Source organism: Macadamia integrifolia, chromosome 4 (assembly GCF_013358625.1).
Source record: "Macadamia integrifolia cultivar HAES 741 chromosome 4, SCU_Mint_v3, whole genome shotgun sequence".
Lineage (NCBI taxonomy): Eukaryota > Viridiplantae > Streptophyta > Magnoliopsida > Proteales > Proteaceae > Macadamia > Macadamia integrifolia.
Window position 1 is genome coordinate 25,853,192 of NC_056560.1, and position 22,953 is coordinate 25,876,144.

Genomic DNA, 22,953 nt, shown 5'->3' on the forward strand with positions numbered 1-22,953 from the left:
TCATTTGACTGGTTCAGGTTGAAATGTGACACCCCTAGCCCTAGGCGATGGTGTTCCGCCGCACTTCAAGCCCGGGTTCGTTTCTACGTATCCTCTGGGATCTCCTTTGTTGATACCCCAACTTCGACCGCGACAGCGACAAAGGTCTTGCAGTTTCGCACGCCGCTCTCGACTCTCTGGTCAGCCCCCGGCGTTTTCTCCCCCATAACTACATAACATGTCTCTGTGCCCTTTGCCTCTCATATATCCGAAAACCCTAGACTTCAAGCTTGCTTTGTTCTGATCTGACTTTTCTTGTTCTTGGAGGGTTCAAATTAGGGATTGAACATACAGCAACAACCGATAATCTCTAGTTCTGCAGTTCTTTGGATTTGTAGATTGGAAACCTATGGGCATTGTCGATCCCAAGTAATTTGTTTCGGTTTCTCTGGAAGCAGCTACTTGTTCGAAGAAAGGTTTGAGTGAAAGGCTCTGTATACAGGAATTAGGTAAATTTCGGCTTTTTTTGTTTAGTGGAACACATATTAATTTGCATGCTGGTCTAGGTGGTCTTGCTTTCCTGCATGAGCTGATATATAGAGCTTGAATTCAGTGCGTTTGGTATTATCCTTTTTGTTGGTGTGATATGTATAATTGAATACAAAGAAATTCTCTACAGTCCTTTTCCACTTATTCTTAATGAAAGTGATAAGATGTAAAGTAATGGTGCCATTGTTATCATATGGGATGGTTCTCATCATTGTGATCGAGGTGTTAAATGGGCTTTTTCTAGTACTTAGTGAAGCATTTGGGAATGAATCAATGAATCATTTCCATGTTCTACAGATTTGCTACTGATGGTTAGATTTTAACAATACGTCCTCGATTGGTTAGACTTCTAGAGAACATGTTAAGTAAGGACTAAATAAAAAGGGTTATGTTAGATTTGTGTATCCATGGCCTTTAGGTAGTGCTTGCATGAGTTTTGTTTGGTACTGCTTTGTCTCTTTAATTAGATCTGGTTTCCTGATAGAATTTTACCATCCAATTTTGCTGTCCTGTTCAAGTTCAGTATAACTAGCTCTGATTTGAAGTTTTAACTTGGATTTGGTTCTGAATTCTGAATTCTGCTATTGTGCAGTTATTTTGACTATATTATTTGGTATTGTAATATACTAAGTTTCATATTTTTTTCTTCTAATGTTTCATTTTAATATGTCCTTGTAATATTGATTCTGTCTTCCTGGTTGATTACACCTGTCGAATCAAGAGAGCAATTTTTTTTTTTTCCGATGAATAATAAAATCAAGGGAGCAATTGATTCCTCTTCTACTGCAAGTGTGTGATTATTTTGGGCCGATATTTCATGTTTCATCTCAGCCTGATCTTTTGACTGAGTTTTCCTTATCTGCGACTATTGCACAACCTGAGTTCCTATTAATAATTAATGTTTTTTTGAAATTTCAAAATCAGCTTGAGTTTCTGCTTCCCTGAGCATGTTCCATTTTGGATATCTTGCTCTCAATAACAGAGGGAGAGGTATTAATCCCACTTGAACCAAGATTGGTTTTTAAAACCCCGGTGCAATTAGGATTCCAAATCTTAGGCTCTTTGGTTGGATTTCGATTTCTGGTGGTGGTGGTTTAAATTTACAAGAACGTTTGATATGATTTATATACCCTATTATGAGAAATAGAAAGTAACGGGGGTCAAAATTTCAAAATATCTAGGAGCTGTTTTGGGATTTCAATTTTGTCGATTTCACGACTCTCTCTCTATTTCATATCTTCTCTCCCCACCCCCTTCTCTGCAACCCTGCCCCATCCCTTTTTCTGCGCAACCCTCTCTCCCCCACCCTTGCTCTCTCATCGTCCTGCCCTCTCCCTTACCCCTGCCTCTACTCCCTCCCTGCCTTGCCCTCTCCCTCTCTCCACCCCACCACTCTGCCTTACAAAATGCTCTGGGTTTTTTGCTTGCTCTGGCTTTGACAAGACTCATGACTCGGTGCTAGGCAACTAGCTGTTAAAGGTTGAGATTTGGAGCAAATGCTGTTGGTGGCAGGGCAGATGGTGGAGACAAGGAAAGCATCGATTCCAAGGGAAGGGGGAGCTATGGTGTACCTGAGGTGGGATTTGATGCCGTAGTAAAAGTTTTTGTCAGCAAGCTCTTGCTTGGAGGAGGAGTTGGCGGTGGAGGAGGGGAAGCAGTTGGATTGGCAGACAGGAGGAGGAATAGGTGGACTGAGGAAGGGAGTTGGGATCTCTTTCTATGAAGAGCAGTGATGGAAAATTAGACCAAGAATGGCCAGTTCTGATTGCACTCTCACTGAAAAATATGGGCCATGGGTATTGAAATCTGAGGGGGTGGTGCGGTGGTGGGTGGCCAGGTGGGTTCATGGTGGACGAGTGGTGGGCACTGATCTTCTTCATCTCTCTTCTCTTTATGGTGGCTGGGGTGATGGTGTGGCCAAATGGAACTCAATCTTCCTTCAGCGAAGAGATCTGAGGAGGAAGAGAGAGACAAGAAGAGAGATCTCAGGTCTCTGGAGGAATTAGTTCTCCAGTGGACCATGCAACCAAAAAATTTTGATTTCCTCACCATAAAACAATTTGTGACTTATTTTAAAAATACAAATTGAAATCAAAATCGAAATCCAACAGAAGAGAACCTTAGCCTAGTGTATCTTCTTATTTCTCAATGGAAGATGCTTTGTAAACATTTTTTTTTTCTTCTGATCCATTTCAGTCCAGTCCAACACTTCAAAGTACACATCCCCAAAAATTTAGTACATCTAAACAGCTGAATTTGTAAAATAGTTTTCCAATTTCATGGATTTGTTAAATTTACCGAAATCTGGAAATACAATTCATGATATTTGTGATTCCATGTAATTGGGGATTTCCAAATCAGTGAATCTATATACAGTTTCAGAGAGATTATGCAAGTGTGGTTCCTCTTGGCCTTTCTTCTTCTCCCATTTGGTCCCAACTGAAGTTTGAAATCTATGCTGCAGGGAGGCTTTTTGGACACTAGTCTTAGCTTCTGTAATCTCCTAACTTCTTCTCTGCTCTTTCTGTTTTCTATGCAGATAGCAATGAGAGAGAAGATGAAGGGGAAGCTCGATCTTGAAGACGAGGGAGATACTCAAAAGCCAGTAATTGTATTGACCAGTAGCGAAGATGAAGAGGCGAATGAAGATCTCAGCCTCAAAATTGTTGAGAAAGCAAGAATGCGAGAGATGAATAGGAAACGAAAAGAGGATTTTGATGAGTTTGAGGTCAGTGAGGGTGTTCGATCAGCTATGGTCATTGACCTCTCGTCGTCGTCTTGTGAAGTAACCGAAGCAGCTGATCAGTGTGGTGCCACTGACAGTGGAGACATGGCCTCAGTGGTGGCAGTGCTAGAGGTGAAGAATATGAAGAAAAAGACGAAGAAAAAAAAGGATATCAAATCAGAAGAAAGGAATGTAAGTGAGGTTCATTCTTTTTTCTAGTCTTTCTACTGTGTATGGTTCATTGTGTCAGAACTTGGAAGTTGTACTGGTAATATTTTTTGTCTTAATTGATTGATTATGGTTTTTGTCTTCCACTCAATTGCATCCTTTATAGTGCCAGAGGCCCAGAACTACATTAGAGGTTGATTGCTCAATCATCACCTCCCCCCTACCCTATAAAAAAAAATAATAATAGGGATTTTCTTTTTGACCCCCCCCCCAATGTGTAAATGGTTTGTAACACAATTTTTTCCAATGAGAGTAAATACTGTCATTTCACATGTACGAGAAAAATATGCATGACAATGACACCTTTGATAATGACGTGATGATAAATCACTTTCAAGTTATTTTTGAAAACCCTTTTATACTTCTAACATAAAGAACTTATAGGAAAAGACAAGGGCAATTAAAAGGAGGTGTCAAGTTCTAAATACACCTATAGGAGGTGTCATTTAGACAGAATCCCTTAATAGTGATAACAGTTATGCAACTCTTTATTATTATTATTACTACTCTTAATAGTAATAATAAATAGAGGAAGAAAGAGTTATGCAACTCGTGGACTGTTGCATGAAGTAGTTAATGAACTTCATTCAAAAACCAATTTTTGTTTTTACAATTTTTAACTTCAACCAGATCTTGGCCACCATTTTTTCGATTTTTTCCTACGTTCTGATATGGAGTGGGGGTACCAGGAAAATTGATCTTGCATTCTTATAACTTCACATTGACGGTTCTGGGCATTTACCTTTTTTCTTGCTTTAGGTCAATATTGGAAGGACAGAAGACCATGCAGACACAGCTGAAGCTGTGGAAACTGTTTCATTAGTGGAAACAGAAGCAGAAACTGTTAAGTCTGTTGAAGTAGGGGCAGTTAAATCCATGGGAGCAGAAGGGGTTGAAGTATCTGACAATATTGTGCTACGAAAGCTTCTTGTGAGTTGAACTGTTTTGATTGTTATTAGAATCTGTATACTGAAATGATTTAGAAGTGCTTATGTTTGCCCCCTTTTCTTCTTTCTTTACCAGCGAGGCCCAAGGTATTTTGATCCTCTTGGAAGTAGTTGGGATAAGTGCTATAATTGTGGCAAGGAAGGTCATGCAGCGGTGAACTGTGTGTCACAGGAGAGGAAGAAACCATGCTTTGTTTGTGGGAGTTTGGAGCACAGTGTGAAGCACTGCACGGAGGTATGTGGTGCCCTTGTTTCAATACTTTCAATTTGTGTAAGAACTTGAAATTTATAGATTCATTGCAGATCAAGAACTTCAACTCAGTATAGCAGTTGCAGTTGGATCAACTAGTCTCTAGGATTGTTGGATGTGGTCTTTAGATCATTATCTTTGTTAATTTTTCTTTTGGGCATATTTTGGTTATGGTCATGCTGATATTACGGAGATAAACATAATGAAATTCCCGCAAGGTTTCAAAATGCAACTATTTTAGGAATAGCAAGGTGCAGGCAAACTGAAACCCAATCTGACATGTGCTGGAAGTTTTAAATCCAGCTGGTTCTGGTTGTGATATGGGACTCCAAGTAAGGAAAGGGAAGAAGAAAAGAAAGGAAGAAGAGAGGAAGAACCAGTAACGGGAGAAATAGAAGATGGAACCTCCTTTGATTCTATCTCCACATAATGTATTAACAATTATCAATTAGAAGTAAGGTTTCTGAAATCCCCTTACTTACAAATGAATCTCCTGTACCCGTTAAGACACTAATATGTATAGTTCCCATAAGACCCTCATGACAAACAAGTGTTCCAACACTGCCCCTCAAGCTGAACAAGGAAACTCCAGGACTTGGCACAACAGACTCTTTCTTGCTCCTCCAAGTCCTGTGTTTCCTCCTTCAAAGGTGCAGTACCATGATGTTGATCTTCTATTAGTAACCGATCCAGCCCAGCCTGCATTTGTATTTGCCTCCAACCTCAAGTTATTGTTATTGGTGAACAATAATCCTTTCCCTGGACTTGATTTCAGATACCTGAGAATGCGATACACTCCTTCCATGTGGTCAGCGCTAGCATTCATAAATTGACTAACAAAACCCTTCGCATATGCTATATCTGACTAATGATTGGGATAACTCATTTTTCTCACAAGTCTTTGCTGTCTTTGCCTAAATTTCGTAAGGATGATGATGTGACTTTTTTGTTTAGTATTTGATCAGGCTGTCATTGTATCTGCTCCAATGTCTTCCAGGGCCAATATTGCTACATCTGCAAAAGAAAAGGTCATCGTAAAAAAGATTGTCCTGAGAAAGACCAAAAGAAAAGTTCAGAGAGTTCAAATACTTGTCTAAAATGTGGAGATGCTGGGCATGATATGTTTTCTTGTTGGAGTGATTATTCCCCTGATGATCTCAAGGTCAATTTAATCTTCTGATATTTATTTGTATGATTATTTTTCGTGTGGTTTTCTTACTGTAACAGGCCTTTTAGGAGTTAAATTGAAAGGGTATAGAGTTCTTGTTCCTAATTTCTTTCTTTCACTTCGGCAGGAAATACAATGTTATTCTTGCAAGGCCTTTGGGCATTTCTGTTGTACTGACTTTATAGATACTGGCCCAAGAGTAGTTTCTTGTTATAACTGTGGTCAATTTGGACATACTGGATTGGTAAATCATATTTTCTACTTCATTAAGTTTTCTGCAAATTTTTTTGGTTGGTTGTCTATTGTCAATAAAGGATCTCTATTGGTTCTTAGGGTAAATCTATTCATGCAGGGATGTGCCAAGTCTCGTGGGGGAACCATTGGTGCTGGGTCATCTACTGTATGCTACAAATGTGGGGAGGAAGGACATCTTGCACGGGGATGCACAAAGTACTCTCAGGTGTTTCTCTAGGACACCCTTGTATGGTTTTAAGTTACTGCATGATTATTCTTTTTTAATTGAAGGTTGTTTATTTTGTTGTTTGTGGTTGGAATTTTTTGCACTTCTCCAGTCTGCTCAAAGGATCGGCGGATTCTCTACACCTAGAAAGAGATCTCATAAGGAAGGTAGGGATGCCATAGAATTTAGATCTGCTCCTCATAATCGTGGTAGAGGATTTAAAAAGAAGAGAATGCAGCATGAGGAAATAGAGATTGCTACGCCAGCAAAATCAAAGCGGAGGGGAGGGTGGATCACTGATGATCCAGGAGACCTACCAAATATAAAATCCAAAGCAAATGGTTGGAGGTCTCCTACAACACCATCCAAAAAGGGTCACAGGATTTCCAATTTAACTAGAGGAGGTGATACCTCAAGTTCTCGATCTCCATGGAAAAGTCCCAATCTTCCTCCTCGAACCCCTGGTTCACGTGGTTCGGCAAACTCATATCAGCCCAGATTTTCAGCGTCAAGGTTTGGAAATTCAAGTGCTAGTCAGTTCAGGAGAAATTACGATTGGTAGGAAGTAGGAACTACGAGTTATTACACCTTGATTACCAGTAGAAGCAGTAGAAGGTGAGCTTGCAAAAGGTAGCAGCTATCCCATATTTTCCTTCTGGAGTGCATGGAACCTTTTGTAAACTTGTATCTATTCTTTGGTTTAACCAATTGATTGCTTTGGTGTGTGCTTTCTACTGGGAAAAGCTTACTCTGTCCTCTCTTTTGATTTGTTATTGTTAGTCATCTCATTCTTTCAATCCATGTTGAAGAAAAGAGGCATATCTATATCACACCAATAGAATAAAACTAAAGGCTTCCTTGGCACTTTTTGCACATTGAAGGAGTTGCAGCTACCTTTTTTATTGGGGCCAGACAGGAGTTTAGCCTTGAATCCTAGGTGTGCAATCCTACTTTATTCATAAAAGGTCACTATGAACCATCCATAACGAAGTGAAAAAAAATATTACTCTTCGTTTTCTAGGATCACTTTTATATGGTATTTTTCTTGGTCCATAAAATGGTGAGGTTGAGAAGTCCTGGATGCAAGCTGTTGCATGGGCATGGGAGTGGAGACGGTTTGTTTCCGACTCTTTGAATTGGCTATCTCAGCATGAGAACATGTATTTGCAAACTTTCTCAGTATTGGAACATAGGACGATGTGTTTTGATGTATTGGCCTTGTTATGTCATAATGTGTATTGTTTTGAGCTGTAAGAATTCTATTGGCAAGTGAGTTTATGTACCTGTGTTTCATTTACTTTGATGCATTGGATATATGTAGATATGTTTCTTTCTCTCTCCAATGCACTAGCATGTGGTGCACATTAGTTGGGTTTGGGTGGGACATTTATTCTTACTCTTATGAGAGATGTCTCAGAAAGGGCATTTGGTGCTGCATATGTCAAAGCAGTCGGCCAATTCAGCTGGTGACGTCACCTTGATCCCACCTTCACACGGGGGCTTTGGGGGCGAGGGGATGTTATGAGGGTTTTCTTGTATCATCGTCCACCCCACCCTGGGACAAAAAAAGTATGGAATGTCACAGAGAAATCTTAAATATGTGCATGACTATTGCATTGGTGTTTCTTTTTTTTACTTTGATTTTTCCTTCTTAGGTAGATAGCATCGGTGTAACTAATGCAATTTTCCTGCCTTGACACTGAAATTATGCCACATGGACCCAGATACTCCCAAACCATGGTGAAGAGCGAATCTCTTCATCTACCTCATCTGATCACCCAATTGGATGGAAGAAGGGTATTTTGGACCATGAACAGTAGGGGTGGTAGTTAATGATGGACCTAGAGTCCAATCACTGTGTCACATCACCACTGGTGAAGAGATTCTCTTCACCCTGGATAAAGGAAAACTTACCCCTAATGCCATTTGCGGTAGAGATTTTACTTTCAATGATTAATGTTCCCCTTCTGTGCACAATTGAATGCATTGTGTGGTTTGCTAACAGTCTTGAAAGTAATGTTGAATGAATCAAGAACATTTTTCAATACAAAATCTGGATTATCAATGAGAAGTTCTAGCAATACAAGCATTAAATGGCTGTGGCAGAACTTGCACCACTGTATTATGGGTGGTGTCTCACTGTGATGAGTGGATCCTGGCTGTGGCCGCAAATTGTCATGTCCTTTTAACATTTTCCTCAAATATTCAACTTCTTTATATTTTTTCCTTTTTGGTACATCTCCCCTTCTCTGTGTTGTTGATTATATATGGGTTCTGTATGGGCGCAGGTCCAGGCCGCCGGGGTACACTTATGGTGGTGTCAATCTTGTTTTGTACATCATTAGATGGATAGCTGTTGAACTTCAGGGAGCTGATTGTTGGCCCCCAGCTAATTGTTGGGCTTGCTGGAACAATTTTCATTATTTATTATTTGTTCGGGTAACTTCCAACTCCTTTCCTATAATAAGGTACGATTTACAAGTTAATGTTTTTCTATGTATGTGTTTGGGTTGGTATGCTACCCTTTATGCTTGACTGAAATGTGCTGAGAATGACATCCATTGGGAAGGGTAAGACCCAATTTTTCCCCAATATTCATTGATGCATTAATATGTGGTAAAGATAGTTAATATGGTGAATGATCTGGTAAAGCATTAAAAAAGAAAAGAAAGGATCATGTCTGACAGAGACTTATGGTGAATGTTCTGGTAAGCATAAAATAGATCAATGATCCTACTTCTGACAAGCAGACCTTTAGGGAAAACTCAGTATATAGATGGTTGACATCCTCATCTTTAATCTTTCATTTCTCATTTCTCATTTGTCATCTTTCACTTGTCTTTGTTAATTTTTCATCTCATTTCTTATCCCTCTTTTCTCATTCCATCATCTCCTTTACATGTTTAGTTCTCAGTTTGTCCTATGTTTTGTTTGTATCCATATAGCCGACCCCATTAAGTTGGGACAAGGCTAATGTTGTTGTTGTTGTTGTTGTTGTAGTAGATGGTTGTGATCCATTTGACAATGCCAAAGAAACCTGTGGTGCAAGTTCATACAAGAGAACTTTATACCAACATAAAATGTTTTCCTCAACATTAATCAGGTTTACAATCCATCTGTGATTTCTTTTGAACATTGTGCGCAACTTTTCTTTTTGGATAAAAAGAGGTGCTCTTAACTTTTCATCCTAGCCTACTTAATAGAGTACATGTCAGTCATCAGAGCTAGACTAAGTCATAACAATTGGGTTCAGTGACTCCAGTCCTGGGTAAGAGGTCTCTAATGTGTACTCTTATCCTCTGGTTAATTAAATTGAGCAGACTTTAATTAGCATATAAGGGATATCTTATTCTACAGTAGCTTCTAGGGTGATTTCTGTTGTGTAAAATCTATTCAAAAAAGGTATCTTTGAGTAAAAAGAAAAGAAAAAAAAGGTGGGGGGAGGGAGATCCCATGGAGGTGGGGTGGAACGCTTTATCGTGGCCAACCAGGTTCTGATCATGTGAGTGTGTTGCACTTCACTTTCCACTACGTGAATTCTTGTTGATGAAATAATGTCGTGATTGGTGTGGAGTGGAAGATTCCCTCAACACGAGAGGTGAGAAACTGTTGCCTCAAAGTAAAAGGGGTAAAGTTTTCTGTCAGAGAGTGGCTACCGTGCTTTAGAAACAGTGCCCCTCCTGGGGTGTGCTCCCCCTGTATCTGGGCTTAGAGGCTGCTCTCGGAAAGAAAACACTTGGGAAGGGTGGTGACTATGGATTTTTGTTCTGGCCTATAGCTATAGCTATAAAGAAAACAGGAAGAACTCGCTTGGGGATCTCTCTCTCTCTCTCTCTCGTTCTCAAGCATGTAGAAATTTCCATGAAACCTCATGATTCATGTTTTGCAAGAAAACTATGAAAATAGCAGATTCTGAGTTACGTATCGACTCCAAAAAGAGACTCTTTCTCAAGCCAACCCACCAACGACTTGTGACTGAAAATGCTATCAGGAGAGCACTGGCAGCTTTGCTGCAAATCTTCTCTTCTACGGATTTGTATCTTGTGGAAATGTCCCAAGCAACTTCTCAGTGGTTGCCATGCCCATCTGCCATACCAGCATCATAGACCTGACTTAATGAGGCTTCATTCTCATAAAAATATAAAATGGCTATGAAGTTTTTTAATTTCTAAATGGAAATACTATTTGGAATCTGATTGTTAAAAGTTAAAACACCTTGATTGACAAATGTGAGAGACGTATAAGATAGAAGATCTAATCCAAAGATCTCTATTAACTTTAGCGTTGTCTATTACATTTTTCATTCTTTCGACATATTTAATCAGAGTCCCTTTTCAATTTTACCCAAAAAAAAACTCATTTTTTAATTTGAAAATAGTAATATGGTATTTCTTTATATATATATATATATATATATAATTTTTTTCTTAAATCTATGGTAGTATGGTACTCCCTAATTGGGTAGTCAATGGTGAGATAGGCATCGAGGCTCAAGCTCTATAGGTTGGGCACCTTAACCTCATGATTAATAATTTTGTTTCTTTTATAGCAATATAGATTAATAGGCTGCAATATAAAATGGGAAAAGAAGCCAAAGGCAAAGAGGCCTTGCGCCTAGACATAGACATAGGGGGTGAAATGACAACCCTACGTCTCATGAAAGACGAAAATTTTGCTCTTGTTGATGTTTCCATGTGGACATTCATTGGTTCATGCATTGACAAGAGGCGAAGCAACTTTTCATGGAACTCTCTCCCTGAAATTGGATGCCATATTGTTTCAAACTCTGAAAACATGCATTAATCAGGCAATAATTCCTTGATTTTTATGTGTCATTAGCAATTTTTTTTTTTTTTTTTTTGGGGTTATGTACTCAATGTTTTAATTATATGCATCACATATCATATCGAAAGGGTGATTTCAAGAGAGATGCAAAATGCAATTATTTTTTACTAGAATAAAAAATACAATTATGAAGTATAAAATACTACAAATAAGCAGTGTGTAAAATGTATCATATATAAAAACAAAGAAAAAAAAAATATGATGAGACAAATACATTCAATTGATTATGTATAAAGGGTAAAATTTCTTATATGTATTAGTACTAAAAACTTATCAATTTTTTTTTTTGTCATTTTCAGTTTGGGGGAAAATAGGATTTAGATGCACACATCATTGCAAAAACCTAATTTGATGTAATTATTCAAGTTTTTTTTTTTTTTTTTTCAATCTAGTGATTCATTTACCACCTCCCCCAAAAAAAAAAGTTGAAAAATCAATATTTGAGCAAAAAATTCAGAGTTTTAATAAACAACTATTCTTTAAGAAATCTGGTTTCAATCTTAATTGCAGGTTAGAGTCCCATTTGGGGAAGAAGCAAGGAATTGAGTTGATTCCACCCCCTCCCACCGTGTAAAGAAAAAGAGAGGAAAATTAAAATACCTTACAAGAGCTCTTAGTAGGTGTTTTATGATTACGAATTGTGTTATATAATTTGTAAGAGATCTATCGAGTGCATCGATAGGTATCTACCATATTGGGTCATGGCTTATAAATTTTTTCTTTTGGGTGTTGTATCTACTATTCTACTTGATACTGTATCGTATTGGTATCATAAAGTTACGATATGTATCACTTGGTAGGGAGGATAGTGTTTTAACTATGATTGAGACTTTGATACACCCTAACCAAACCGTGGTCGAGAATTGTGACGCCCTAAATGTGGCCTATATAAAGAATGAGAAGCAAGGGCCAGTGGGTCATTAGGAGCGATGTAGAAGCTGTGAAGATAGGAGAGGGTGGAAAGGGGCAGAGCTTTGGGAAGAACTAGGAGTGGGTTGCTTGGGAAGACTTATATCTTTCTGCAGATTTGAGATCGGATCTGATAGAAAAGTCTTTCCAATGCCACCCATTCCATGGGTTTCCTATTGTTCCTCCCTTTCCTTCCTTTTCCTTTGATCTGATCCCATGATGGTTCTTCTGTTCTCGCTGAAGTAAAAGTTGCTGCTAAATCAGTTTTTAGGGTTTCTGGAAGCTGCAGACTGACTCTCGCTCTCTCTCTAGACTGAGTAAAAAGGAGAGGTAGCAGAGCTTTGGGAAGCTCTGGGAGTTGGTGGGCTGGAAAGAGATTCTCTCTGCTAAATCTTGGAAACGGGAAACATCTTTCCCAAGCCACCCATTCCTAAGGCTTCCCATAGTTCCTTCCTTTCCTTCCCGCTCTTGAAGCTGACCCATCTCTCTTATTTCAGAAAGCTACTGCTTATCAAATTTTACTTATCTATTCTTATTCTTTCTCTGGTTTTGCAGATAGTGCTCTTATTTAGTTCCTATTTTGGTTAACCGAATGAATAGTTCAGTTCAGTGGATTCCATATTCGAGTGGCTGTTGGAAGAGTGTTTTATGATCGTTTGCTCAAAAAAGTGTTTTTGTAGTAGTAGAGAGGATTTGATCTGATCTTTTCTTGAGTGACGCAGTTCAAAACTGTATAGTGATGTTGCTTCGACCTTCAAAAAACTTCAATGTTTTTATGATGGGAGAACAATAGAAAAATCGTAACTCTTTGATTTTTAAACAAAAAACCCTAGATTTTAATAACCCTACATGTATAAATGTTAACCCTAAAACTTTATTCATTGTAGCCTTGAATCCCAAGACCAATATACCTATTTAACGGATCATAAGCCTTTGAATTTTATTTCTTTGATTTTGGTAGATAGATCTTAATTAAATTTCGAAATTCTATTCTATTGTTTCTATATTCCAAAACTCCCACAACTTTTCATCCCTGAAATTCTAAATCCATTAACTTAAAAACTATCAATTCGAAGCCCTAAACCAAATTTATTACCTTAATCCAAAAGCAAGCTTCATTTCTAATTCAACTTAGAGATTGTTTCCTACGTTTGGCCACACAAAGGGGGATATGGAGTTGATGCATGACTTGGTTTAACTATGTGTTTTGGGTGTAGTCTTCGATGTGCTTTGGGTGTGGGAAACGATATTTGGGTAGAAGATCCCAATCTTTAGAACCCTTGAAACCGGAAACCTTAAAACAGAAGCCCCCCAAACTATGAACTAAGAATTCAGAAATTTATAAGTATCAACTTCAATAGAAAAATAGACTTGCTAATAAAAACCATGGCAATACCAATCTGTCACTCATTTTCCTTGTAGTTCATAATGTGTGTTAACCTGGCTCTTTCTTTATCTGCAAGCTCTAGTGCAGTCCACAAAAGCTTTGAGTTTTTACCATAACCAGATGAGATTTACGTGATGGTATAGTCTCTGTAGACGCCCATGTTGCAGTTCTGCAATTTGAATCATAGCTACGATTACAGAGAATAATAGACTTCCCCACTTGATAGCCTTTGCTACTCCTTTTTGGTTAGGAAATTTTCACTTGGATCAGATAAAATCATGAATTGTAGTTGAAAGACAAGCAAGTTCTTTAACAGCAATATGGATCAATAGATAAGAAAGGAGTAACTTTACTGACACGAAGCACCATTAAAGTTCATAAATGTTGCAGGAGAGTACATAATTCATTCCATTCATACCATTAAGATCTTGAGCTTGGAGGAACATTTAGCAACCAATTTAGTAAGGAGGAAGCATAAATGAGCCAACATTTGGGAACTTAGCAGGAATTCAAATAACATCTGCAACATTACTAGGAAACAAAGTATGCACTGGGTTGGAAGTTAACAAGAAACTGAAATTATTGAGATAAGGAATCCAGGTATCCATCCGGTTTGAAACAGTCTCCTCTACCTATCTTTCTGCATGCCAGATTCTGAAGGTAACCTAGCAGTGTGTTCCGCACAACCGAGCCCCTTGCCAGCCACAACTAATATTAGGAAAATATTTCCCCCTAGACATCCCCCCTGAACCCTAGCCCTCCGATTTGGCTCGACACAGCCTATCCCAACCCAACCCAACCCAACTCACTGGAGTCCACTTGAGAACTTGAGTCGACCCCCAAAAATTCATGGGTGAAGAAGTAAAACAAAAATGAAAATAGCTGAAAAGCTGGCTTCTATTTGCCTAGATATGGGATTGTAAGTCTACAAGTAAATATGTTTCAAAACCTGCCACCTAGTGGGTGAAGCAGTTACGATTTTTCATAATAAGTTTATACATACATTTATGGATTACATGGACATGCAAGATACCCATAAGAAGAAAAATCAAGGAAAGCTTCAAAAAGGAATTTCTTGATCCGAGGGTAAGAACACCATATGGTTATGGACAATTTCATCTTAGTTGGCTTGATTCCAGATTAAGCTCATACAATTTGGCCTTGAGAATGTATTGCCATTTTGTAGGATATGAGCTCTCTTGTGAACACTTATAATTGTACAACCATTATAAAGCAGCATAGACAAGTAATGGATGTGGGTTATAGGTTTTAAACTACTCAGAAGTCAGAACCTTCTTGATGTTGTCTAGTTGTAAATTTAATTTCTATTCGCTTCAAAAAACTGTTTATCAGCCAGCCCTAGAATCCCCATCAATCCACATTTGAGTGGCTCAACTTTCAACTGAAAGACTGATTTAGCAGCTGCAAGATCGGGAATCATACAACTTATGTTATGACAATGAGCTAACTGAAATCAGCTAACCCTAAAAAAAGTCTTTGTGCCACGGTGAAAGAAAAAAGCAGCACTTGGGAGACTGATATAAACAAAGTGTTGGAAGCATGGATTTAGGGGACAGTTCCGGATTGGTGATCTGGATATTGATCAGTTTTGCCCCTATGTTCTTAAAAAGTACTAATTTTTTACTATCTAACAACTGGGGATCAGTCTCGGCCAATACCAATCCGATACAAGACCTATACTTGAAACCATGGTTGGGAGAATGATATAAACAAAATGAAGGTTACTGGAGAACAATCAACATACTTCTAATGTCGAATCAGGACCAACTAGGATAGAAATAAAGCATTCGTTGAACTCTTCTTCAAAGTCAAAAGTAATAGCTATGAATTGTCATCAACTCCAGTAATGGGTAGAAGAATGGGACCTATTATGGGACATACAATGATACAATGCATTACAGATGTATGATCATTACGCCTCAATCAGGTTATTCTATTCTCCCTCAAAGAACTTAAATTAAAATACTTAATAATACGGCAACACCCTTAGCTACAAACATATCCCAATGGCGCCTTTTGTTCTAATGGTGATGCCAACATCGGGTGTTAGAGCCTGAGCTATTCCGGGGCATGAGAGCAACCCTATTGTAATATAACGCTACTTGACTTCATAGATTGTCAATTTCTGCATTTTATAACCAATTATTTTCTGCATTCCTTGCAGAACAGGGTTGCTTAATCCTTGAATCAAGATGCAAAGAGAATGAAGGCAGTTGTGAAGGAAAAGAAAGGAAATCATCACATTATAAGAACATATTCCTTTCTAATTGTATTTTTGTGAATTGAACACTTCAGAAAGCAACTTTTGAAACACAAATTCCACTGAAGCTAAGTCAATATCAAAGCCAAAACTCTCCCCTCCATACTGCACATAAAGGTACTCCTTTGAAGACTCTGGAGGGGATAAAATTTGGGAGATTTCCGGAAAATCTGAGGTGGGTGGTAAAGGTATATCTTTCTTATTTAAAGAGTAGTATACATCAGCCAAGAGCAGCCAAATAAGGTCAGGGTCAATGCAGGCAAGCCCTGACAAGGCATTAACTGAAGCATCACGAAGTCCTATAACACCGCTGCAAGCTATTCCCACAAGAAGTCCACTGACCTTCTTGAGAACTACCTCCAAAGCTGAAGCACTCCTCTTGTTCCTGGATAAATCAGCAATCATGTTGAGTGCAGCTGCTTGGATCTTCATACTCGAAACCTCAGCCATCACATCTTCTGAAGTTGTGGAAGTGCTTCTATAGGGAAGTTGTAATGGCCTTTCTTCACTTTTCAGTTTGGATTTCTTTTGAAATGGAGATGTGGCGAGCAACTTCCAAAAGTGGGATCCATCATTGTGGAACCGACGGGAAAAAAAATCACCTCCACAGATTTGTACTACATTGCTCACCACACCCAAACACCTATGGATAGCCTGTAGAAACAGGATCAAAACCCCAATGATTAAACAATGAAATAAAGAAATGGTCCAATGATCCAACTAAAAAACTTTATATCATAATTTACATATCTGACGAGAAATAAACTCCGGAAATTTGGAAGTCATCAAAAGACACAACTGATGCTTGGACATATAGAAGTAATACATTAAGTATCCTCGTACTCTCCCTCCCTCGCCAACCATCCCCCCCCCCCCCCAAAAAAAAAAAAAAAAAAAGAGAGAGAAGATAATGATCAACTTGGCATATTTTTGGGAAACTGGTCAAGTTAAAAGTAATTTCTGTCAAATACAATTGATTAATTAGGCTGGACATCCCATGGCTGCTTGAATTCAAGGTCTTTGCACAAGCAAAAAAAGATGCTTGAATTCAAGGTCTTTGCACAAGCATAAGCATGATTCAACAACTTGGTTCCCAAGACAATCATCAAACAAATTATTGGTTTATGTCCCATGGTAATTTCAATAAGTTTCATAAAACCCAAGATAGAATTAATTGTGCAAGCATCAACTCAAGTTCATCACCAACACTCGACTCAGTATCCCATTAAATAATTAATTACTTAGGGTAGCAACCTAAGGCTCTGTTGGTTGCAAGGGAAGGGGAAGTGAAATATTCAAAACCTAAAAGATGAATTTTTGTAATCATAATTGTATAAACTACTTAAATTTCTTACCATATTTAGTAATGATGCTTTTTAGATATAACTTTCATTTTACATTTTGGATTTAGATACGACGTAAAGTGAATTTTTGTTATCAAATAAGGAATGATTTGGAATTAGTAATATAATCATGTGGGGTAATGATTACAAAAATTCATTTAGATTTGAATATTTCATTTCCCTTCCCTTTAATTTCCCTGGCAACCAAACAGAATTATATACTAGAACAGCCTTCAGAGACTTGCACAATGGCTCAGCCAATAAGGAAAAACCAACAAGAAGTTTATGAATACGCACCACTGCCTTCTTATTTTTAACACAAACCACCAAGTAGGGCCAAATTTTGTTCATTGCAGGAAGCAGTCTATTCTCATCAGTTCCATCATCTGCAGCATCCAGCATGTCTTGAAGATCATAAAATGAAATAATCTTGATGGCTTTTTCAATTGCTACTTTCGCTTCCTTCTCATGTTTATATGCTTCTTCAACTTTTGCCAGAGTAGCAATTCCATCCTAGAAGGATTTTCATTTCAGAGTCAGTTGTCTATTTCCACCAGTCTACATTTTCAGACAAGAACAGAAAACAAATTGCAAGAATAATCGAATATGGGGAAAAAGTCATAATTGCAGTTTCTTCATGTGTATAAATCAACAACAATAGGAGGAGGATCCTCAAAAGTATATAACTACTGCTCAAGCTCAAGCTCAAGCTCAAGCTCAAGCTCAGACTCTGCGCGAAACATTATGAAGCTTAAAGCATCACTAAATATCATGTTAACACTTACCTCAATTATGTTCAGAGCCACAATGCATGCTGATTCCCTTGCCGAAGAAAGTAATGGGGTTGCAGCTACCAAGCATGAACCAGCAAGAGATCCAACTATTCTTCTATATCTTCGATTTTCATTCAATACAAACAACATTTTCTCGCAGTGCTCTAGATTTGAATCACGTTCCTTTGAGTTGGCGTCAATTTCTGCCATTTTATCAATAGTTAAATGCAGAAAACACCTATCAAAAATTTATACCAGGGGGGGGGGGGTAAATACATTTCTGGACATTTCTGGATATAGGTGTTGGCTGGAGGAATGCATCAAGGAGTCAGACCCATCTGACTGTTATATCTTAGGATACAAGGGACTTTCAAAAATATGGTACCGCCATTGGTAACTAGACTGAAACTTTGGCTGGGCCAGGCTAACCCATGGCTTCCCAATGAAAGATTAAAAAAATTTTGGGCCAATTCTGGCCCTAGCCCAATATATATGAGGTCTCAGTTGAACTGACACCAGCCCCGCCTGATGAACTGAGTGAGAACCACATATGGAGATAAGTCCAATATATATATACATGATTTCAGGTCTTCAGCTTTTTATCCCTTTTGATTCATACACTCTTTAATCATCTGGATTATATATGACCCACTAAGGTTGAGCCTCTTTTTTTATATATTTTTTTGAACTTCTTTTGTCAACACTGTTTTGCTTGTACATGGAATTGTGCCACAATGAGTAAGTCTCAAGTTCTTTGATCATACAAAGGCTTCATGAGGCGGTAACAGTGGGAAAACACCTGAGAGGACACTGTTTTTCATGTAGCATGCTGCAGTTCAACACTCTAACAAGATGGTTATAAACAGGACATGTTACAGGTTCCAAACCTGACCTTATTAAATGTCAACCTTCTGCCGTGGCCACTAAGCATACAATGGATGTACTGATTTTACAAGGTAAGAAGGGTGGACACCCTATGGTCATAGCAGGGAGCGGCATGATAGCGGGGCAGGTCAAGCCACAACAGGCCCATTGTCAACCTATCACTCAATAGGATTCAATTGGAGATAAAACACTGATTCTATACCAATTATTATCAAATAAAACATGCTACTCTGAAATCCAGAAGAAAATACCTGATTCCATGTCACATGGTTCAATGTCATGATTATCATGTGACAGTAATTTTTTCCCGGAATCCTGTTTCACACTCTCTTCCATTACAGAGACCACAGATTTGACTTGTGAAGCATATGACTCAGCCTGCGTGGGCATCATAATAGCTTCATGCTTTGATGCCTTGGCAATTTCTGCCACAGCCTAATGAAGAAAATAATTACGGTGAGAAAGATACTTCAGAATATCAAGTGTCAGTTACATTTAGAAATAAGATACTGCACATTAGAATTAAATATTTCAATCGATCAAAAAACAAGTTTCTCTCAGGAAAAAAACATTATAAATGAGCAAACCTTGTGCTCAAGCATTATATTGAACTACTAGTCTACAACAGAACAGTACATCATTCTACAGGGATTCCCAAGGATGGAAACGGTAAGGTGGGTTTCACATGCTCAAAATTAAAGAAACAGTTTAAGCTGATCCTCACCTCATCCATTTGACTACAGGTTAACAATGAGAGTTGGTTGAATTAAGTTCTTAGTCAATGAGTCAAATAAATCTGACGAAAACCATGTAGACTGATAGTGGACATCTACATATAATCATTGGAATTTTGAATACCAGCCCCTAACTATATGGCACCCTCAATACCCACAAGAAAGAAATAGATATCAAAAGTAAGTTGGAATTTGGAGCCAAGAATCATGGAGAATTGGCGACAAAGATGCATGTAGTCTCAAGTTAAATCTTAGGAGTTCCAGAGTGGTAATCATTACAGATAAGAAAACATATAAATTTCTTCTGGGACCTCCATCTAATGAATATTCGAGCCTGAAGGTGAAAGTGAATAAAAGATTTGCCTGACAATCTAATAATTGATGTAGCTGTAAGCAGGAGTCACAGAGATCCCATATCAGATGGCCACCAGCAACACGCACATGTGCACGCTTGCAAATATAACTGAAACCAAGAAGAATGCTGACATATGGCTTACAAGAATCCTCCCCATCAGTAAACAAACAAGATATATGGTTGTTCAGATTGGAGAAATTTTGGTAACTTCAAAACATGGCGAATAGTAAGAAAACCAGCAGATGCCAGAGTACAGCCTTCGGTTTGGAAAAATACTAGAAAAAGTAGACGAATGTAGAAATAAAAAGCACCAATAATTTGAAGTGGAAACCCCAGTAATAAACCTTCAAAAACGGTATAGTTAAATCCGGGTGCTGATGCCGGCCAAGAACTTCAAGCTCCAGGGAAACAGAGCGCATCTGTAAAATTAATCAATATCAATATAATGAACCCAAAGGAAAATTGCCTTTAAGAGATAAAATATTCAAACTGATTCTGCAATAAAATGTTATGGAGCATACAACAATTCAGAACTTCTTGACACTAAGAGAATAACAAAAGGTTCAACACAGACAGCAAGGATATGTAATTACCTTCCCACAAAACCTGAGACCAAAAAATACCGAAAAGCTTACAGGAACTCAGAACTAAACAAAACTAGGACAACACATACATGGTATAGATGGACAAAAGAAAGGGACCTCTACAACTTGAAAAAACAATTGTAATATAACATTCAGGAACACAAGGAAAGAACAAGCTGCTCCAATAAGTAAAGCAATGATCATAACTTCATGAATCCTCATAAACAAGCAGCTTATGGTAGCCAGAAGTTTGTATCTTACCGGTTCATCCAATAATGGCAATATGTCATGAGCAACTCCAATATAGGAAAGCATAGCAGCAAGGACATCAGGTACATGAGGGTTGAGATCTAAATGACGTAATTGCCGACACAATGAATCAATTATATAGTCTGCATTAGACACTACTAGACACCCTACCTGCTAGAAAGGAAGATAAAATTATCCACACTGCAAAAATATATCCAAAGCAGAAAATCATAATGTGGAAGTCTCACCGTAGGATGGCCAGATGAAGCAGCAAGGATATGTAAGACAGCATCAGAAGCACTTCTTATTTGGTAACTAGAACATATAAGATTCTCAAGTAACAGAAATAGAGAAGAATGAAGAAATCCACTAGAAGAGAAATATTTTCCAAGACTCAGGCTGAAGATTCCTATTCCATCAATAATAACCTGTTCAAAAGAAACCAAAATTGGAACCATGTGAATAAACAGCAGCAAAGGTAACCGGATAAACAAATGCAATGATCAAGAATCAGAGTTACTATTAATCAAGGGATAAAAATATTTCCTGGTGTAGCATTGTGGTGTCACGGAAAAAATGCAATGTGATTTCTTCTGGTCCACTGTCCTGTTCACATTTCTGATCTATTGGAAGAACCCACAATTCAGGAGACAAATACTCATGTAAAATACTGCCGATACAATCAACCAACTCAGTTCTTGCAACCTTCCCATGACAAATCTTCCAGAAAGAATCATTAAAAGAAAAATGACTATCTGCATGGTTCATCTCAGATACTCTTATATCTTCCCTATTCATCCTAGACTTCCCAAACATCCTTCCGTAAATATCAATTGATTCATCTGATAGACCATATACGATCTCATTTAGAATGCAAACAGCAGTACTTGCTTCACGCAGTAACTGACCCGAACCACTTCTGGCATACCAAGAGTTCCAGCTTTCTTTATAGTGTTCTTTCATTCGAATCTCAGAGACTAATTTACGCAAACGGGCCAGGGGAATATCAACGATAGTAGATAATGAAACCTCATATCCAGGGTCTAGACAAAATTACAAACAGATAAGTAGAGTCAACAAGTAAAAACAAGATTTAAACAGGAAAAACTGATATTCAGAACTGGGACAACCTGCCACAGTCGATAATCCAACAAGTCTAAGTGTTCCTGCAATTGCCTCATATAATTTCTGACTGCCGATATAAATGAACCAAGGAGGCATTCGTGGTAGCTCATAATTTTTACATGTAATTTTTCTTTCAGCTTCACAAGCTTTATCATCGAATTCTGAAAATTTAGGGACTCTAGATGGTAAAACATTCATCAAAGCTTTGTCAGCAATGACTAGGGAACCTCCAGCTTTTAACTCAGAAATAGAATGCAAGTATCCTACTGACACTGGTTTTGCTGAAATAAGCTTGTCAAGTGAACCGGCAAATACTGAGTTTTGACTTAGGCAGAGTGCTAAAACATCAAAGAATCGAGCAGCTGCAATCTGAAAGCTCGAAATATTAATTATCAGGACTGATTTTCAAAATGATAAAAGCAAATAATTGAGATATTGTATCCCGAATACTACACAGAAGACTTCTCCGAATTTAAATAGCAACAAATCCAGGAAAAAAAAAAATACAAATAGACCACAAAAAAAGGACAATAGCAACAGCAGCAGCAGCAGCAGCAGCAGCGGCAGCAACAACAACAACAAAGAGAACAAAGGAGCAAGAATCCACTATTATGTCAGCGTTAATGGAAGATTAAATATTTCTTTTTATACGGTGATTTGAAAGAGGAGGTATAAATGGAACAACCTCCTGGGTATGTTGCTTAGGGGAAGAATGTTGAAACAGTTTGCAAGTTACGTAAGGTAATTCATGGTTTGACAAGTTCAGTTCTATTTTTACCCGACATGGATTCAAACAATGCTATTCTGATCATACAGTCTTTGTTTGTTGTCAGGACTCCAGGGTGATTGTATTGATCGTGTACATTGATGACATTATTATATATGGGGACAATTCATCCGGTATTGCAGAGGTGAAATCTTATTTCCATAAGCATTTCAAGTGAAAGATTTCGGTGAACTCATGTACTTTCCTGGGATTGAAATGCTTCGAAGTAGGAAGGGTATTAGCCTCTCAAAAAGAAATTTGCCAGACATCTTCTGTTTGAGATTGGTAGCTTGCTTCTAAGCTAGTTGATACACCTATGGACCCACATCAAAATTTTGGGGAAAATGATAGTGAGGAACTTGCAGATAAGCATCAGTACATGAGACTTGCTGGTAAGCTCATTTATCTTAC

At 38.1% G+C, this 22,953-nt stretch overlaps 2 protein-coding genes across 3 annotated transcripts in view; one reads left to right on the plus strand and one right to left on the minus strand.

The window, feature by feature from the left end:
* The first annotated feature begins 46 nt into the window (after positions 1 to 46).
* LOC122077361 (protein AIR1-like) lies at positions 47 to 8,898 on the plus strand. 2 transcript variants are annotated; one of them, XM_042643286.1, is made up of 9 exons: positions 47 to 488; positions 3,068 to 3,445; positions 4,241 to 4,411; positions 4,505 to 4,663; positions 5,676 to 5,840; positions 5,974 to 6,090; positions 6,199 to 6,306; positions 6,419 to 6,936; positions 8,595 to 8,898. In XM_042643286.1, exons 2-8 carry the CDS (start codon positions 3,074 to 3,076, stop codon positions 6,866 to 6,868), a joined length of 1,542 nt encoding a protein of 513 aa, XP_042499220.1. In that variant the 5' UTR covers positions 47 to 488; positions 3,068 to 3,073; the 3' UTR covers positions 6,869 to 6,936; positions 8,595 to 8,898. The 2 variants fall into 2 exon arrangements, with proteins under 2 accessions (XP_042499220.1, XP_042499219.1); XM_042643285.1 differs by having other exon boundaries at positions 6,419 to 6,921.
* Positions 8,899 to 15,684: 6,786 nt separating this feature from the next.
* The window catches only part of LOC122077580, a 60,938-nt gene continuing 53,669 nt past the window's right edge, over positions 15,685 to 22,953 (minus strand). Inside the window, exons 10-18 of the mRNA XM_042643552.1 lie at positions 21,782 to 22,145; positions 21,198 to 21,694; positions 20,900 to 21,079; positions 20,664 to 20,822; positions 20,163 to 20,237; positions 18,981 to 19,164; positions 17,857 to 18,047; positions 17,369 to 17,584; positions 15,685 to 16,382 (exon numbers count right to left, since the gene is read on the minus strand). Coding sequence (XP_042499486.1) covers positions 15,732 to 16,382; positions 17,369 to 17,584; positions 17,857 to 18,047; positions 18,981 to 19,164; positions 20,163 to 20,237; positions 20,664 to 20,822; positions 20,900 to 21,079; positions 21,198 to 21,694; positions 21,782 to 22,145 — 2,517 coding nt within the window. The 3' untranslated portion in view covers positions 15,685 to 15,731. The remainder of the gene's footprint in view (positions 16,383 to 17,368; positions 17,585 to 17,856; positions 18,048 to 18,980; positions 19,165 to 20,162; positions 20,238 to 20,663; positions 20,823 to 20,899; positions 21,080 to 21,197; positions 21,695 to 21,781; positions 22,146 to 22,953) is intronic.